Raw genomic sequence first — 20716 nt, 5'->3', positions numbered from 1 at the left:
AAGGTACCAGGACTTCCATCAGATCTCAAAAGAAAGCAGGGAATTACTAGCTCAGAGGCCGTCCCATCCCTACAGGACAGCATAGATCTGAACTAAGAATGCCAATTCTAGAACAATCCAATTCCTCATATACTTTCGGTACTTGTTAGCAACTATAGCTTGGTAATAAGCACTGTCCCTTCTTACCTTCAGGAAAGATTAATATGGGTAATTTTTTCTTATCAGCAATATGTTCTCTTAGTCTGTGAAGAAACAAAAAGGATCAAAATTATACCATAAAAAAGAGAGAGGTGGGAATACTTTTTGGTATTCTTTACTCTCTACTAACAAAGATATACTTGAAAAGCAATAAGGAGGAAAGAAATAAGATACAAGTAAAGAAAATAAACTCAAGTTGGTCCCTTTCTAAAAAATGTGTAAAGGTTGGTAAAGCTGAGATAGATTACAGCTGCCAGAGTATATACTGCTGCTCAGTAATCTCAAGATGGGGAACAGTTTTCTAACCTTAAAGAGATTTCAACAGGTACTTTCCATTTTACTTTTAAAAGCATGGCCCAGGGCTTCCTTGGTGGCACAGTGGTTGAGAGTCCGCCTGCCGATGCAGGGGACACGGGTTCGTGCCCCGGTCTGGGAAGATCCCACATGCCGCGGAGCTGCCGGGCCCGTGAGCCATGGCCGCTGAGCCTGCGCGTCCGGAGCCTGTGCCCCACAGTGGGAGAGGCCACAACAGTGAGAGGCCCGCGTACAGCAAAAAAAAAAAAAAAAAAAAAAAAAAGAAAGAAAAGCATGGCCCACCTTCATCTTTACAGCAATGATCAGAGTGCCTTCAGTTAAAGGCCTCAGGTAAAAGCTGTTTCCAAACAAAGGTTTCTGGTAAGCAACTGTACCCCAAGCCCCAGGAGTTCCTTCTCCTGTTCCATAAATAGCATTAGCTCTGTCTGTCTCTACATGGATTTAAGTGATAACGGTCATTCAGCAAACACTTAATCCACCATCTATTTATTCAGCCAATGGTTACCAATTATTACCTTCAAGGTAGTAATTTTCAACTTTAAAAATTCAGTGACTGAACTACATCTAAGTCATGGCAATGTAAATGTATGGGCCTTCTAATCTCATCATGTATCCCACTATGACTACAGAATTCAAAAATTTTTAAATCTAGTTAAGACAGGTGATTCACCAGAAAAGGCCAACCACAAATAGAGCTCCATATGTTTTAGTTTTAACCTTTAGTACTGCTCTGCCTTCTTTGGCAGGAAGACCAAGGCTTGAAAGATTTTATGCTACCCCAATGGATACTGTGTAATGATGCTGCTTACCTTTTAGTAACCAGGTGTCGGTCCTTCATTTCTGAGCGTTCAAACCAGACATGTGGACAAGCCTTGGCCATAGCTCTCTGAATAATTCCCATCAATCCACCATGAACCTGGCCAACCTAGAAGGACCATGAGAAAAAAATGCAAAGGCATAGCTGTCCAAAGAAAGCCTTTTTTTCTTTTTAGTACCAGTAAGTTCCTATTCCCCACTCAGAGAAAAGATTGGCCTTCTTCTACTGATTGAAGTTCTTAGTCTGTTCAAAGGACATGACTGGCCAAATATAAGCACAAAGTATTCTTTAGTAGCGCCTTTGAATTTTAAGCTATGTTGCTATACTAGCTTTACTCTAGCTTTAAAAAGTAGAGGTCTTTCAACTCAGTCAAGATAAGGGAAATACAAATTAAAACTACACTGAGGGACTTCCCTGGTGGCACAGTGGTTAAGACTTCACGTTCCCAAGGCAGGGGGCCCAGGTTCGATCCCTGGTCAGGGAACTAGATCCCACATGCATGCCTCAACCAAGAGTTCGCATGCGACAACTAAGGAGCCCAAGTGCTGCAACTAAGGAGCCCACTTGCTGCAACTAAGACCCAGCACTACCAAATAAATAAATAAATATTAAAAAAAAAAAAAACTACACTGAAATACGATTTCTGACCATTCAAATCAACAAAGATTCAAAAGCTTGACAATGCGCTCTGAGCCAAGGCTGTGGGAAACAGGCACTCTCACACATTGCTTGGGATGAGGAGATTATAACACTCATAGCAGAAAATTTGGCAAATTTATCAAAACTACATATACATTTATCCTTCAACGCAATAATTCCAGTTCTAGGAATTTACCCTGAAGATATAGCTCCAACAAAATGGAAATATATATGCACAAAGTTATAACTGCATTATTTGTAATTGCGACATATTGGAAAATACCTAAATGTCCAAACATAAGAACTTAGATGAATAAACCATGGTACATGCACACAATGGAGTACTATACAGCTAGGAAAAGAATAAGGTTGATCTCTATGACTGATAAGGAGTGATTTCTAGGAGATACTGTTAAGTGAAAAAAGCAATTGCAAAAGAGCAAATAAAGTATGCCACTTTTTGTGTTAGATGGAAGGGGAAATATACACATGTATTTGTTTACCTCTACAAAAAGAAAACATACGCAAAACCAATGTAGTTGGAAACCTACAAGGATAGTAGGGAATGGGGTAGAATGGACATGGGTGGAGTGACTTCTATGAGTGTAGTTTTTTGTCTAGTTTTGACATTTCAAAGCATATTAATGTCTCACAAATTTAAAAAATAAATCAACAAGGATGCAACTAGCAAAGTGAAAGTAAATTTAAACAAATGAACCCAACTGTATTTCAAATGAATAAAAGAACACTGAAGGAAGGGGGAGGAAAAAAAAATCTAAGAAATTTACAAAGATAGTATTTGACCACATCTGCTCCATCTTGGGTGGGGTTCCAAGAAATGCAAAATACCCTGAATTCTTTTTACAACATATTTTTCTTTTTGTAGTAAAACAGGTGAAGCAATTCTGAAGCAATTTTAGATGTATTATAGGATTGATAAAATGAGTAAACATGTTGATATTGTTGGGAAAAAGGGTATTCACTGTGAAGAAAAGGGAGATATAAATATAGGTTGCAGAAAACTAAGAAAGAACTTGATGAATTGAATGAATTGTTACAGACTCAGATTTCTAATATTATATTAGTATTACACATAAATATGACATATAAACATAATAAAAGTAGTAATATTTTACACACATTTTTACATAGAGAGAGAGAAAGCAGCACATGAAAATGTAAATAATAAAGCATGGCACAAAATGTTACCAACAGGTATATGTGGATAAAGGGCATATGGATGTTCCATGCAACATTCTTATTATTACAATTTCTCTCTGAGTTAGAAAATATTTCTAGATTTTAAAAAAAAGTAGAGAGCTTTGTTTAGGAAGAAAAAAAAAAAACTCTGACAAGTCACTAAGAAGAGATCTTGATGTATAGTTTATATTTAGCCAAAAGAGGACAAATACAACCTCTGGAGGTTAGCTGTACAGCTCCTCCCACTTCTGCCCTCTGCTGCCTCTGATTTAAATCTGGTTGGCTTAGAAAGGATGGAGACGGGGGGAGGGGGTTGTGGGACAAAATAGTTGAAGAGGATTAAGAGGTACAAACTTTCAATTATAAAATAAATAAGTAATGGTATGTAATGTACAGCATAGAGAATATAGTCAATAATGTTGCAATAACTTTATATGGTGGCAGATGGTTACTAAACTTATAGTGGTGATTAATTCATAATGTATATGTGTTGAATCACTATGTTGCACCCCTGGAACTAACATGACATTGTACTCAAATACAATTAAAAAATTAAAACTAAAAAAATAAATAAAGAAATCCAACTGGCTTTTGGTTTCTATCACTCAACCCATCAGAAAGTTCGCAGGTTCTATGCTTTTCTAAGCCTTGGCTAATACTGTAAATTATACAATTGTATACTGCACCTGTAATTGCAGTTATATATGATCAAGAAGCATGGAAAATGCTAACAAAATTCTGAGGCCTTCAGTCACAAATGAGTTATACTCAACTCTTGTTGACCAGGACAGGGAATGAATATTGTATCAGAAACACAAAATCATGATTAGGCAAGTTGGTTAAGACGCTTGAACCTCTGCTTTCTCAACTACAACATCTCAGCCCTAACCCCTTTGGATTAACAGGGAAGGTCAAACACAATGGATGTGAACGTGCTTGTCCACATAAATGCAAGGAATTATTATATACACCCAGAAATGGGTGGGGTCTATCCAGGATTGTTAACATGAGGGTTTCTGGACGGGCTTTCTGGCGTCTCTGGATGGGCTTTCTGGGATCCATAAACATCTTGAAATTATACACAAAATTTTGTTTGTATGATGCAAATGTATGTTGTTGTTTTTCTAATAAAAGGATACATAAATATTAACTGATTGCTAACCTAAAAAAGGTTAAGAACTACCAATTCCCATTAAGTCTTTTCAGAGTGGTGGTTAAAGCTTCCTTAAATTCAGAAAGAGCTCCACAACTTAGAGAAATTTAATAATGTGTTAAAATGTGTTTGCCCAAGAGTTATATATCTGAACTTGTGTCTTAGATTAAATATCTGGCAGTGAGCTAGGAGCTTTTACAAAGGTCTTCAAACCCCCCTCAATGACTGTATAAGCCACAGATTGTCAGCTACCAACACACATGCCAGCACTCCCTACTTGCCTATCTGCAGCAGACACTTAAATCAACAGTGGCTCCCTTCATATGCCTTCCTTTCCAGGAATGCACACCAGACCACGAGTATCAGTCATAGGAGGAGGGGACTCAGAGGTACAAACTACTATGTAGAAAATAAATAAGCTACAGAGATACGTTGTACAGCACAGGGAATATAGCCAATATTTTATAATAACTATAAATGGAGTATAACGTTTAAAAATTGTGAATCACTATGCTGTACACCCGAAACTTATATAATACTGTACATCAACTATACCTCAAAATAAATAAATAAAATAATGGCTCCCTTCAAATGCCTTCCCAGGAAAGCATACCAGACCATGACTAACAGTCACTAGAGCTGACACGTGAAATAAAATCCACCTGTTCTCTCTGAAGCCCAAGCCACCACCATGAGATATGAAAAGAAGATTCCCCAGGATTCCTCTCTCATTATTCTATTCACACACCAGCTTAGGGCATATTTACCACCAGCAGGAAAGAACATCTTTAGTGATCCTCCAAATTTTACTTGACATATACATAAAAGAGAGGAAGAAAATCTTGACAAGTTCTTCAGGGTGACAGAAAACACCCTTTGAATTGAAAACATGCCAGAAATGCCACAAAAAGGTCTTTTGAGGTGTCTGATTTTTACTGTGGACTTTGTGGTTCGTTGATGGGTTTTTTTCCTTTTCTTTTCTTTTGCGGCTGTAGGCAAGAACTGAGAAAGGCAATGTGGTATATATATCTGCCTTCCTTGCTTGACCTTCATTAAAGGGACAGGGTTTTTTTCTTTAATTGCATATGACTCCCTGAAGGGAGACAGAACTAATTGGCTGGTGAGGGATTTGTACAGCTCTAAGGAGGAAGACTTTAACATCTCAAAGTGTCATTAAACATTGCAGGGATTTTTTTTTTTAAACTTTTTTTATTGCTTGTTAAACATTGCAGGGATTTTACAAGCAAGATGGTATCAACTTTATAAAGTCCAATCATGCTCAAGTATGTCTACATTTCATTAAGTTAATTTCTTACTACCTTAAATATAATGGCTGTTTTCCTTCTTTTTCTTGCACTATATATTCCTCATGTAAATATATTAATATTGATAACTTAAATACTTACATAGTATAACACCATCACTTTCTAATATAAAACTAACTTTCTAATTTGTGCCAAAATAAAACAAAAGTTTGAACAATCCACAACACATGCAATTACTTGAAATATCAACGCGTTGTTCTTACCATAGCATAGCACCCATCCGTTGTCAAGATCAAAACATCTATCGGTGAAGTATGGTTGGCAACACAAATGCCTCCTTTCTGGGGTCTGTACTGCCTGCAATTACAAACAACGGTTAATACTAAATCTTGAAAAATGGGCACTATTTTGCAGAACAGCATGTAGAAATTCACACTATTTTGTTTTTAAAAGTACACTAAAAAAATAAAGTTTCAAAGTATACGGGTTCATCTTAAAAAGGTTGTCTCCAGGCAGTATGATGGGAGGGGGCTAAGAGTATAGGAGGAGGGGCCCATGATTTTCCCTTTACATACATTTATATCACTTTTCTGTAATGATCATATTGTCCTTTTATGATGAAAAAATAATTTTAAAACATTAGAGTGAATTACAAAGATTCCATAACTTTAATAAACTTTGTGATATGTAAGTTTTACTTATTTTACCATAAGTATTTTCACATTATTTCAATCTTCATAAGTATCACTTTCAGTGGCTTCAGGATGATCCAGAGTAAATTCACTGTAGTTTCCTCCTTCCTATCCCCCTAAAACAGAGGTTGGCAAACTCTTCTTATCACAGGCCAGAGAGTAAATACTTTAGGCTTTGCAAGCCAGCCAATCCCTGTCAAAACTCCTGGACTCTGCGGTTTTGGCACAAAGGCAGTAACAGATAATACATAAATGAATGAGCATGGCTGTGTTCCAATAAAACTTTATTTACAAAAATCAGATGGCAGGTCACATTTCGCCTACAAGCCCATAGTTTAGTGTGCCAACCTCTGTCCTAAAGTTCAAATGGTATTTCACACTAATGAAGCAAAGTGGTTTTCTCTGGACCCATACAGAGAAGAAAGGGAACCAAATGCATAACAACGTTAGTATGTTTTCCTTAAAATTAGAAGCAATTCTACAATAGGTTGTGAACTCCTCTCCGTGTAATTAAAGCTCTTTTTCTGTAGAAGATGTTTCCTCTAATCATACTTTTAACAAAACATTTTCTTCTAATCCTCACCCCAAAACTCACAGCCCAATCACAAATCCTGTAATTTTAGAAATTTAAGGGGCCTTTTATGTTGGTAACACATGGTAAAGCCAAATGATGAAATGTTTCCCTTCTAGAAAAAAGACACAAACATCCAGTCACACAGATATAGAGAGCAAACGAGTGGTTAAAAGTGTGTGTTGGGCTTCCCTGGTGGCACAGTGGTTGAGAGTCCGCCTGCCGATGCAGGGGACGTGGGTTCGTGCCCCGGTCTGGGAAGATCCCACATGCCGCGGAGCGGCTGGGCCCATGAGTCATGGCCGCTGAGCCTGCGCGTCCGGAGCCTGTGCTCCGCAACGGGAGAGGCCACAACAGTGAGAGGCCCGCGTACCGCAAAAAAAAAAAAAAAAAAAAAAGTGTGTGTGGCAGGGGCATCACAGGGGTGGAGAGTGGGAGGTGCAAACTACTGGGCAAAAGACAGGCTCAAGGATGTGCTGTACAACACGGGGAATATGGCCCATATTTTATAATGACTGTAAGTGGCAAGTTACCTTTAAAAGTTGTATAAAAATTTTTAAATTTTTTTTAAAAGATCCAGTCAGTAAAAAAAAGAGACGCTTGTCCTAGAACTTTTTAAATAATGATATGAAATATAAAAAAATAAAATTTAGTTTCCAGAAATGTAATTCAAAAACAATCAAAATGACCTCCATGTAGCTAATAACTTCACTTACTACCTTTCTCCTCTCTGATGAGGGGTGAGGTAAGCAGAATGCTGGGTTCTGTTTTAAGGCTCAGTTGTGGGATTTTAGAAGTGGCAGAGCTGAGACTAGAAACCAGACTCAGGATTCCCAAGTCTAGTCCTCTTTCCACCATTCTGCAGGCCTGTCACCTTCACCATTTAAAAATTTTTACATGGATCCAGTTTAAAACCTGACTCTCCCACGTGAACCTAGACAAGCAAACCCAGAGCTTCCATTTCTTCACCCCGTAAAACAGGATAACACAGCGCCTTCTCAAAGGGATGACCTATGAGAAGTACGGGCCTGGCCTGCACACCATAAATGCCAATTTATTAAGGTCATTACATATTTATTACTATATTCCCTCTGCAAATGGATTGCTTTTGAAAAGTAGGGGGTTTTTTTGTTTGTTTTTTAAACATCTTTATTGGAGTATAATTGCTTTACAATGGTGTGTTAGTTTCTGCTGTAAAACAAAGCGAATCAGCTATACATATACATATATCCCCATATCCCCTCCCTCTTGCGTCTCCCTCCCACACTCCCTATCCCACCCCTCTAGGTGGTCACAAAGCACCGAGCTGATCTCCCTGTGCGATGCAACTGCTTCCCACTAGCTATCTATTTTACATTTGGTAGTGTATATATGTCCATGCCACTCTCTCACTTCGTCCCAGAATGTCCTCAAGTCCATTCTCTACGTCTGCGTCTTTATTCCTGTCCTGGCCCTAGGTTCTTCACAACGTTGAAAAGTGTTTTTGTGCACTGTTATGTCTGTGACGCTCTAAGCTGTAGGGATGAACACACTGAAAATACTCTTATTTCACCTGCTTCCTCCCACCCACTACTGTCAATCACATGCTGATTTACCTAGAGAAAGGCTGGCAGGAAGCCAGCAAATACTCACTTGTTATGATAATGAATGGTACCAGAGAGCGCGCGAACACAGATCCTGCAGCAAGTCAGGTGGACCAGTTCACTCAGCCGGTTTCTGAGACTGAAGGAAAGAGAAAACATTTTATTGTGCAGCTCTGGGCACTCCTAAGAAACAATACAATAAAAGCTTCAATGTGCTCCTTGACAGCAGCATACAGTTCAATTCTCACTGTCTCGCTGAGGTATTTAGGACAAAACTCTAATGGAAAATAGCTTCCACCCTGACCAATGATAAATCCTGACCAAGGACTAGCATGATAAAATTCCTGCCCAAGAAAGCTGAAGCTTCTTTGGTCTCAGCCTCATTAGCTTGACAATACTACAAGACTCTCTTGCTTTCCTTGAGTCCCTCAGTCCATTTGCTTCCTTCTCTTCATTTCCCCTTTTGAAAAGCAACTTCTGTCAATTTAAATGTAAGCATCATGGGAAATCAAATAAGTACTATGAAGATGAAGTGAGTGGCGTTTTAATACGCGTGCTGAGGCCATAAATTTGACGCAGTACATAGGAATCACACAAATATTCTCTTTGTGGACACAGCTAAGAAAACGGACAATCCTATTAATGGCTGGGAGGAAGGAAACAGTTCACCTGCTTTCTGGCAGCTGTCCAACCAGGGTAGTTCCTATAACCAAAAAACTGATCCCAATGAAAGCCAAGGTAACCCTGAAAAGGAAAAGAAACAGTAATGCAAAACCTAGTTGAACAGTAGGGGGAAAAGGGAAGGAATATAAAGTTCATAAAAAATTAAACTGTAAATAACTTGAGGAGCATCTACGCTATGCAATATGATGCAGCCATTCAAAGAATCGGGCAAATCTACAGATTCTGACATGGAAGAATGGTTCTTTGTACATTTTGAGAAAAAAAAAAAGAGCAAACTTCAAAATAATGTGTAGAGTATGATACCATTTTCAAAATAACACCAAGCACATAACCAGTCTTATAGATGCATATAGCAGGCCTGGAGATTTGTTCACAAAACTGCCACGTTCAATCTATGCAATCATCAAAGGGTTAAGTGGGCTAGTGAAGAGAATAAAAGTCTTGCCCTTCTGCTTTTCTGAAGTATTTTTAAAAATTTTTTTAAATATACACATATTAACTTTTTTTTTTTTTTTTTAATGCAGTATGCAGGCATCTCACTGTTGTGGCCTCTCCCGCTGTGGAGCACAGGCTCCAGACGCGCAGGCCCAGAGGCCATGGCTCACGGGCCCAACCGCTCCGCGGCATGTGGGATCTTCCCGAACCAGTGTCCCCTGCATCGGCAGGCGGACTCTCAACCACTGCGCCACCAGGGAAGCCCTTAACTTCTTATATAATAAAAGAGTTTTATGCTATATAAAGGAGTCATTTCAGGTTGAAAGTAGTTAACTTACTTTGTTTGAGATACTTTGGTGTGGCACGGTGAGGTTGTAAAAGGAAAATAGCTTGCAAAGGTCTGAAAATAACTTGTTTTTCTACGCTTTTTAATGATGGGGGGAAAAGGGCACAACTCAAATTTTTCTCAAAGAAATTTATAGCAAATGACGAGAAAGTTTTACTTAAAGGCTCTTTCATAATAAGAGCACCAAGTTATATCACCATGTAGGAATCCTTCCATGCAAATCTAAGTGTGGTTCCTTTGTGTGGTTCTAGATAGCTCAGAAGTTAGTAAACAAGGTGACAGACAATATCTCTCATTTCCACAGACACTTTCTCATTTTTGAAAAGTGCTTTTACTTCCAAAAGGAAAGAGTCATTCTTAGAAATGTAAATAGAATTACTCAAAAAGAAAAAGCTGAGATTTTATACCTTTCAAAATAAATGGGGCTTCCTTATAAAGGCCTTGTTAAGTTGTTAAACCTTGTTAAAGTCTTGGTTTAACACCTTTTGACACAGCGATTTGAAGGTCTGATTCAGTTTTTCTTTGGATGCCATATTTTCATGTCAGTCACTAATGCAATAACTAAATGACTGCTTAACCTCATCCATCGATTACACAAAAGTTTTAAAATAATGTTGTGCCATCTTGTCCTAATGAGAATCACTTGTTCCTACACATTAAATCAGAAGAGGTTATATATTTTAACATGTTTAACAACTGGGTTCAAAACTATTGAACATTTTTATTTGCTAAATTAACAGAAAATTGTTTTCCAGTCTCAGTGAGCCAACATGAGAGTTCTCACAGATGACACAAGTTTTCTGCCACAATCTGTGTTGCTTAAGAGCTTTACTGAGATACAATTCACATGTCATACAATTCACCACTTAAAGTGGCAGTTCAATAGTTTTTGCCACATTCACAGAGTTATTCAACCATCAACACAATTTTAGCACAATCTGTTTTTTAAATGCTCACTTTGTAGCAACTGCTTCTTTTAAAAAGCATTTACAAAGCAATTCTTTCCCATGAAGAGTATGTACTAAGAGTAGGAGCCTCAATTCTGCCATTTTCTTCTTGTTCTTGGCTGCTTATATTACTGGATTATCCTAAATCTGTGGTTTCTTTGCAAGAATCTTTTATGTCACATATCTATTTCATGAGCATTAATTTAAACTAGATAATAGAATCATATCACTATTTGGTGGGTACCCCCAGCAAGTGAAAGCTAACCAACATATGAGGGCATCTCAAGTACTGTGGGCTGTAAAATCCTCACTCTTTCTTCAGGTTGCCTTGGATATGGTGCCTGACCCATGGACCAAGTGAAGATGTAAGAGCTCATCTATATATTCAACTTTACTGAAATTTCATTTCTTTATAAGAATAAAAATAAAATCAATGGAAGCACTAATTATAAATAGACTAGAAACTTCTAATAAATAAAAGCTGAAACATTTCCCAAACACAACAATGGATAATCTTGTGCATCCCCAGAGTGAATGAACCCCACTTTGGGAACACTGGCTTAATGGTCAAGCAAGTGTGTCCTAATTTCACTTTGTTATCACAGCTGAAATGATTCTCCAAAGACATACCCCAACATGTACACAGTGGCAACATGAGCACGAGAAAAGAGAAAGAGCTTCTTAGAAATGTGCCTTTGCCTACACTTAAGCAATCTCTTCCCGCATAATAAATCGGAATGAGGCAAGGATAGGCCACCCTAGGGATGGTAAAGAGGTTTCAACTGATGTGCCAATTTTAGTCAGCTGGAAGCAACTGCCTGGAAAGCTGTATTGAGAGCACACCAAGGCCATGTCCAGGGAAATGAAGCAAGACAATCAACAGCAATATCATGCCTGGCACCCGTGCTACTACCTGCCATCACCACGCTAAACAGACCATAACCACTTCATCCCACTGCCCAGTGTCACCTCTTTAACTCACAATCCACACTGTGGCTCCAGTAAACTGGGCTTTGAGGCTACTTCCTCATGAGGGAGTACGCAAACTCAGAACCAAAACGGGGCCCAACTGGTGAACTTTTAATAAGAAAAGTGAGTGATCAAAATTGAACTAGGTGGAACAAATTCACCGTTCCAAATATCCCTCTCCTGTGTGGTAACCACTCTGAGGAATTTTTTTTCTCCTGTGCAGCTATGAATGGCTACAGACCAGCCAAGAGAGGCAGTCACAGTTTGGATGACACTCTGGTGAATGTGAAACTGTAAATACTCTCTCTTCTTTTTTCTAACTTCCTTTTTCTATCCATCCTCAAATTTTCCATGACTGAAAGAGCAACATGGATGCAGTTAATATATACTGGATTCTGAATACACACTTCCATTTGGGAAAAATGTGAGAGAATAAATATGTTTTTGTGGCGGTCACGTCTAGTGGTGTTTTCTAAATGGGAAGGGGTGGGTTAGTATCATTAAGACTCTCATGTGGCCATTACATACATGATTTAAAAAGAAAGCTGAACCAATTGTACCATCAAGTTACTGGGCAGGAGACGTACCTCAGAGGTAGTAGGACACAGTAGCGCACTATGACGCCCAGCACCCACACCATGGTGAGCTTCGGACTGATGTACTGGAAATTTACATTTGTCCTTGTGAGGAGATTCCATGACACTAGCTCCTCTGAGGAGAACCTCTGGGTCACTTCGTCTTCCACAATGGCTTCCAATCCCTTCTTGGAGAAATAAAACACGTCAGACAGCTCAAAGTCCCTTCCTCGCAGACCAGACAGCCCTTTTTCCATGGGTGACTCATCTCTTTGGATAATACCTTAAAAGAAAGCATCAGGACATGAGAAAATGCCATAGGACAGAAGAACAACTGATCAAAGAGGTTACTTTAACTGTGCAGAAGACAAATAAATCTAATGGGTAACATGAAGCAGATTTCAGAAATAAAAGACAAGCAACTGAGGTGGGAAAAGAGGTAAAAATCCCTGAGTCTGCATGAAATGGCTTCTACCCAATGATTTCAATTCATTACAGAGGAATTTGGTCCTCAATAACCCTTTTGCTTGCATCTTCTCCCTACGAATCATTAGCAAAAGAACTCACAGAAACAAACTCTCCCCAAGTATAAATCTAGACTGTGTAGAAACAAAATTTATGTTTTTCCCAGATAAAAACTATAAAGCCATAAAGCAAGCAAAATGGCAGAAGGTATTACCACAAATAGCAAAAGTTTGATGTTTTTAATATGTAAAAATTATTTAATAAGAAAAACATAGGCTCCTGCAAAAAAGTAAGCAAAGTTCATGAACTGAATTCATAGAAAAAAGATAAATAGTTAATAAATATTTCAAAGCCTTTTTACTAGTAATCAAAGAAACATGAATCAGACAAAGAGTGGCCTATTTGCATGATCAAATCAGCAACATGTTTCTTTAATGATAAAGTTCAAAGACAGAAATGACACAGGTACTCTCATACTCAATTTGTACGAGTGTGGAACTGGGAGCAATTTTGTCAAAATCTGTTTGGCATGAAGAAACTAAAAATAGTTTTGCTGATGAGTCAATAATTCCAATTCTAGGAACCTGTCATAAGAAAATAATCAGAAACGCAGGCAAGAGTGTTCACTGTAGCGTTTTCATTATAATAGATCCAGACAGGGACTTCCCTGGTGGCACAGTGGTTAAGAATCCGCCTGCCAATGCAGGGAACATGGGTTCGAGCCCTGGTCCGGGAAGATCCCCCATGTCGTGGAGCAACTAAGCCCAAGCACCAAAACTACTGAGCCTGTGCTCTAGAGCCCGTGAGCCACAGCTACTGAAGCCCGCATGCCTAGAGCCCGTGCTCCACAACAAGAGAAACCAACGCAATGAGAAGCCCTTGCTCGCTGCAACTAGAGAAAGCCCGCTCGCAGCAACGAAGACCCAACGCAGCCAAAAGTTAATTAATTAATTTTAAAAAATAGACCCAGACAATGAGATATAGTATATCCATTAATAAAAACTATAATGTTAAGTGAAAAAAGTCAGGATCTAAAACTATGGTTTGCTCTTAACTCTATGAAATATATATATAGTAAAAATGTCCAGAAGGAAACATTAAGTGGTTATCTCTAGGCAATAGGACTAGGTTTTCCTCTTTATACTGTTATTGTATTTTCCATAAAGAAAATAATTCAAAGATTTTTTAAAGTAGCATAAGTTTAGTAGATTGAAAAATGACTACTGCCACCCAGTTCTACCCACTGAATAAAAATAATAGATGAGAAGATCTTCAAAATAAAAAGTAGCTATATACACAGTGACATGGCTATCCATTTGTCCCTATGGGGCATATCACAAATGAATTTACTTCTTACATTAATTAGAAAAGTCAAGACTTAAGACGTTAAGTTCCCTGAAAGAAGATCCCCTTTGATTTTCTCATTTTTCAGTTTACTAGGAAATCAATGAGGAAAGTGGAGACAGCTATGTTATCTACCCTCTGGAGAACTTGGATGTGCATCTGTAGGAGGAGCTGTAATATACCCATTTTTTGAAGGAATGGCAGCATAATGCACTGGAGTAGAAAGTGAAGAGGATCTGGAATCCAAAGTCAAGTTCTGTTAGGACAACCACCAGCTTGCTCTATGACCAGGGGTAACCAATAAGTCACCTCACTTGGTGTCCTCCTTTATAAAATGGGGGGCAGGGGGCTGGGAAAGTCCTTACAAAGGCTAAAGTTTTCTGATTTTACTTTTGAGTTTTTTGGTGGGTTTTGTTTGGTTTTGCCCACATGCAAAGCTAATACCTAACCACCTTAAGAATGACAGCACTAAAGTAAGTTCTTGAATGATCATTAGATTATCTTTTTCAGTAGCATACTCCAAGTGGTTTAATCTCTCCTCATCTCTGCAAAGGGTTTAATCAGTATTAGAAAATGAACCAAATAGTTTTGCTACTGAATTACCCTCTTGCTCTGTAGGTACTGCAGTACCACTGAGAGCAGGTTACTCAATCCGAGCACTGGCCAATATTTAGCAGTGCAAGAGTTTCATTATTTAGCAATGTATAGACTTTTTTTTATTAAGTCTAGAAGGGAAGAGATTAACAGTTACTTGGGAAATCGCTGAATGAAATATACTGGAGACAGGAGACTGCCCTTCTAAAAAAATAACCTTTTTCAGAAGGACCAGAGATAAAAATACAAGTTCAAGTTGCCTCATATTATTTAACTGAGCCAGGAGAGAAGAGATCTGTAAACAGAAGCCAACCCCTTAGCCACTACACATTTGATGTGCAATGTTTTCTCTGCCCTCTGACCTACTTTATTCTGCGTAACTCAAATAAAATATAACTCAATTTTATATTTTCCTTAAGCCTCTTTTGAAAAGTATGTGGGTAACTGCAATGTGGGTAACTGACAAAGGATTCATTTCCAGAATATATTAACATACAAAAAATTAATAAGAAAAAGTCAAAGAACTCAGTTAAAAAATGCTTAAGTATATGGCAAGGAATTCATAAAAAGAGTAAGCCTTAATGACTGACTTACTTTTAAATAAACATTTAAAACGATGTTCAGCTTCCCTATAATCAGAGAAATGCAAAAACCACAATGAGATACTATTTCATACCCATGAAGACCGATAGAAATTTTTAATTGAATAATATCAAGTGTTGGTAAAGACCTGGGACAATGGAATGTAATTAGCACAACCACACTAGAAAACAATTTGGCACTGTCTAGTAAACTTAAAGATATTCACAGCCCAAGACCCAGCAACTCTACTTCTAGGTACACCGCAGGAAGATCTGCGTTTAATAATTGCAAATATACAGAAAAACTGCAGTGATGGTTCACTTTACCCAGATCCACGAACTGCCAACGTTTTGTCACATTTGCTTTACTGTCGTATCTCTGTATGCATAAAACAATACTATTTTCTGAACCACCTGAGAATAAATTGCAGACATCATGCCCCTTACCCCCAAATATTTCAGCATAGATTTACTTAGGACATGGAGCTTCACTTATTTAACCACAGTACTTTTTTTTTTTTTGGCCTTGCCACGGCGCTTGCGGGATCTTGATTCCCCAACCAGAGATTGAACCAGGGCCATGGCAGTGAAAGCACCAAGTCCTAACTGCTGGACCACCAGGGAACTCCCATAACCACTGTACAATTATCAAAATGAGGAAAGTTGACATTACTGCAACACGAGTATCTACAGACCTTATTCAAATTCTAACAATGGTACCAATATCTTTCACAGCATTTTTTTCCTGGTCCAGGATTCAACCCAGGATTGTACAATACCTTTACATGTCGTCTCTGTAGTTTCCTATTATATGAAAAGTTTCCTCAGCCTTTCTTTGTTTTTCAAGATACTGACATTTCTTAAGAGCACAAGCCATTTATTTTGTAGAATGTCTCAATCTGGGTTAACGTGATGTCTCTTCATGCTTAGATGCAGGTTGTACACTTTGGGCAGGAATACTATGTAAGTGATGCTGTATCCTTCTCAGTGCATCCCATGGGGAGGCACTGATGTCAGTTTGTCCCATGATTTGTGACGTTTAATTTTGACCACTTGGTTTAAGGTAGTCAGTGCTTACAGGGTTCCCCCACTGTGAAGTTACTATTTTTCTCTTTTTGATTAATAAGTGTATAATTATTACCTATAAGTATCTATAAAAGGGAGATGCTTTGAAACTACAGAAATATCCTGCTCCTCACACTTTCACCCCAAATAAATTGGTATTATGTGTCTTTTTTTTTTTTTTTTTTTTTTTTTTTTTTTGCGATACGCGGGCCTCTCACTGCTGTGGCCTCTCCCGTTGCGGAGCACAGGCTCCGGACGCGCAGGCTCAGCGGCCATGGCTCACACGCCCAGCCGCTCTGCGGCATGTGGGATCTTCCCGGACCGGGGCACGAACCCGCGTCCCATGCATCGGCAGGCGGACTCTCAACCACTGCGCCACCAGGGAAGCCCTATGTGTCTTTTAAAATAGTATTTTCTCTCTCCTTCATTCCTTCCACATTTATTATTTGGTATTTCACTTTAAGGAAGAGCTTTTTCCTTATATTCTAGAGAGCTTCTTATAAAATTGTGCACAAACAGGCATATATAAGAACATCTTGCCACATTGTTTATAATAGCAAAATAGTGGAATCAATACGAAGGTTCATTCAATAGGTGGATATACAGCAATGTATACAAATATCGGGACTTCCCTGAAGGTCCAGTGGTTAAGACTCTGCGCTTCCACTGCAGGGGGCACAGGTTTGATCCCTGGTTGGGGAACTAAGATCCCACATGCCACCCACATGGCGTGGCCAAGAAAAATTTAATTTAATTTAATTTTAAAAAAATATATACAAATATCGAATCATTATGTTGTACACCTGAAACTAATATAATGTTATATGTCAATTATACGTAAATAAATGGAAGCTCATATTTTTTAAAATGGATGTATGAAGTATATACTACACAGCAGTTAAAAGAAATTAACTAAAATTTACCAAATTAGATAATTTGCAAATATCAGAAGGAACAAACATTTCAGAGTAATATGTGAAAGGTGATATTTTTATAGAGTTTGAATAATGCAAAACAATAAATACTATGTATTGTTTAAGAATACATACATGTATAGGGGAAGTATGAAAATATGCATAAAAATAATAAACATCAAAATCAGAGTAGTAGTTTCAGGTTTGGCAGGGCAATGGAATCAGGGAGGGATAAACAGGAGAATTTGTTTTGTAAAGCTTTATTTATTAAATTAGGTGGTGGCTACACACGTGCTATAACCAAGAAAAAGAAAAAAAAAAAGTTACATGGAACTGACAATTGCTCCCAAGATGAAGCTCTATATTGTAAGAGAGCAGGTACTAGCTTAAGAGCTCTTTAATAAGGCACACAAAATCTGAAATTAGGTATTATAAAATTAGATGTCAAAAGAAGCACTACTGAATTTATAACGTTACTTCCTTCCTAAATATTGACTACTGGAGGGTCAGAAATACTGACTGAATTCTCCCTAAGTATGAACTTCTAACAGGAAAAAATATTCAATTCACTCCACGTATAGGGGATACTCACTATGTATCAGGCATCAAAATACACCTTAGAAAAAGAGGAAATATTTCTTTTGACACCAAAAACTGATCATAAGTAGACCAAAAGTCTTCAAAATATAGATATAAGTACATATCAGATTTAACTAGCACAGACAGTTTCTATACTGGTTTTACTGTCATTAAGGAAACCTCGTTATTATTAATAAATTAATCCTGATCCTTCAGAGCAACCCACAGATCTTAAATTGGTAAAACCCTGATTCTAGAAAATATTTCCTTTTGTTTTGCAAGTTAACCTCAAAAAGGGAAAGCCATAAACATTTGAACTTTGTCCTTAACCAGTGCTTTGGCCAACTCGACAAGGTTCATGCTTGGATGAAAATAAAATTAGAACAATTATATCTAATGCAAGAGATGAATTGCACAAGCTGCCTGTGCCACCTGCCTTGAGCAAGTCACTGGTACATAAATAATACCAGCTATGAAAGGCCTGTTAAAAGAAATGGAGGCTGAAGTTAAAACCATCTCAAATATAATTAACTCTAAATTAGCTGAGTGAACTCTTGGAATAACTGCCCATTTATAAATCACACTAGTTTTTCCATCTTCCAGCTGTAAAGTATGCTTTCTAGGTCAGCAATTATGGAAAATCAGGGTCCACCACAGACCAAAGGTGGATACAGCAGGCTTATGTATAGAAGTTGATCCTTAACCTACCAATAGGCTATATTCCAAAAGTCAGAAGCTCAGAGTTTAAAACACACTCTCTCATGGAAACTTTGAATTAGTCTGTTGAGCTAGAGTCCTATCCAATCATAAGCCTAATTAACCCAAAATATACGTGATCATATAGTAGCAGTACCATGAAACAGAAATCTCCTTTAGCACTATTTCCACAGGAAATTTAAAAATTAAATCTGGCTTGGAATCAACAAAAACAAAACAAAAAACTTCCTTGTCTTGTAGTGACTTAGAGGGGGCGTTGGGGCACTTTCTGGGACACTGTTAATGTTCTATTTCTTGATCTAGATGAGAGGTCCATGAGTACATTTACTTTGGGAAATCCATCAAGTTGTACATTTATAATTTTATACTCTTGTCTATGTATATTATGCTTCAATTTTGTAAAAATTGTACTTGAGATCTGCTGTACAGTATGGCCTATAGTTAACAATACTGTACTGTACACTTAAAATTTTGTTGAGGGTAGATCTTATGTGAAGTGTTTTTACCACAAGTTTAGAAAAAAAAGAATTGAAGGAGACAATATCTGTTAATCCCCTATTTCCATGATTTACCTATTATAGGATTAAATAAATACTAAATAGTATTAAATAAATACTTAAATAAATACGTCCCTTAAAAACAAAAAAAAGTTTACTCTATATCCCCCTACTCAATTATTAAGCAATTGGGCAGGAAGGAGTTTACCTGTCCCAGCTCCAACTAGTGGTGGCAAGGTCCTTTTTCTACTATGAGAATCTCCTCTGAGGGTCTCCGGTTCTTGGCAAGAAAGCCAGGCCTACATTCTTCCCTCCCATGCCCCAATATCCTTCCTGATCCATAAATGTGATTGGCCTGATTAAAGAGACCAGGGTAAAGTAGCTGTAAAGATTAATTGTATGTGGGCTTCCCTGGTGGCGCAGTGGTTGACGGTCCTCCTGCCAATGCAGGGGACATGGGTTCGAGCCCTGGTGCAAGAAGATCCCACATGCTGCGGAGTAACTAAGCCCGTGCACCACAACTACTGACCCTGTGCTCTAGAGCCTGCAAGCCACAACTACTGAGCCCATGCACCACAACTACTGAAGCCCGTGCACCTAGAGCCCATGCTCTGCAACAAGAGAAGCCACTGCAATGAGAAGTCCACGCACCACAAGGAAGAGTAGCCCCCGCTCACCGCAACTAGAGAAAGCCAGCACGCAGCAACGAAGACTCAACGCAGCCAAAAATAAGTAAATAAATTTATTTTTTAAAAAAAGATTAACTGTATGCGGTTGGGGCTGGGGAGTGGGGTGGATCAGAGCAGCTGGGATTAAAGAGCGGAAATATTCAGTGCCAGCCTCCGGAGAGATAAGACCCATGTTCAATCCCTTAGGCATAGTTCAAGGTCCTTATACAATTCTAACAAGCCAGAGCGAAGGACAGATCCCTGAACAGACCACTGAGCTCTGTCCTCATTCTTCTCCAGTTCATTAATCATCATAGATATTAACACACTAATGAGCGCATCAACTACGCTGTCCCCCAACTACACAGGTTTCCAGTCCACTTTTTGCCAACTTTTTTCAAAATAATTTACCATCGCAAGGCTAAGCTTGAGATATACCATGTGCAAAAAATTCCCTGGGCCGTTAGTCAAGTTACAATTTCCAGCACATAAATTAGGCGATTTGACTATGCTTATTTCACAGTGAATCCTTCGTGTTCCTGACTACCACTGTTCTCCTTCCTAAGTACTTTTTAAAAATCCAGTTTACTGTTATTAACTTAGTTAAGTGTAATAATGGTATCCAGATTATGTTTTTAAAAAGTCAGATTTTTGAGATGCATACTAAGGTACTTAGAGGCAAAATGACATAACATCTAGTTTTAAAATACTCCCACAAAAGGACATTCATCAAGGCGAGAGTACGGGGGATGGGGGTATGGGATGAATTGGGAGATTGGGGTTGACATATAACACTATTGATACTATGTATAAAATAGATAACTAATGAGAACCTACTGTACAGCACAAGGAGCTCTACTCAGTGCTCTCTGGGTACCTAAATGGGAAGGAAATCCAAAAAAG

The 20716-nt window shown here is 38.3% G+C and overlaps 1 protein-coding gene across 4 annotated transcripts in view; it reads right to left on the bottom strand.

Annotated features, from left to right (window-relative positions):
• Window positions 1-20716, bottom strand: part of GPAT3 (glycerol-3-phosphate acyltransferase 3) — a 100131-nt gene that overhangs the window by 49596 nt on the left and 29819 nt on the right. For all 4 annotated transcript variants that reach the window (XM_022599477.3, XM_089912189.1, XM_022599476.3 and 1 more), the window contains 6 exons: window positions 12402-12672; window positions 9103-9177; window positions 8483-8572; window positions 5851-5944; window positions 1323-1438; window positions 187-242 (listed from right to left, as the gene is read on the bottom strand). In XM_022599477.3, coding sequence (XP_022455185.1) covers window positions 187-242; window positions 1323-1438; window positions 5851-5944; window positions 8483-8572; window positions 9103-9177; window positions 12402-12672 — 702 coding nt within the window. The remainder of the gene's footprint in view (window positions 1-186; window positions 243-1322; window positions 1439-5850; window positions 5945-8482; window positions 8573-9102; window positions 9178-12401; window positions 12673-20716) is intronic.

This window comes from Delphinapterus leucas, chromosome 5 (assembly GCF_059928025.1).
Source record: "Delphinapterus leucas isolate spDelLeu-1000000601 "Yukka" chromosome 5, BTC_Dleu_Yukka2, whole genome shotgun sequence".
Lineage (NCBI taxonomy): Eukaryota > Metazoa > Chordata > Mammalia > Artiodactyla > Monodontidae > Delphinapterus > Delphinapterus leucas.
This window is presented reverse-complemented; position numbering and strand designations above follow the sequence as displayed.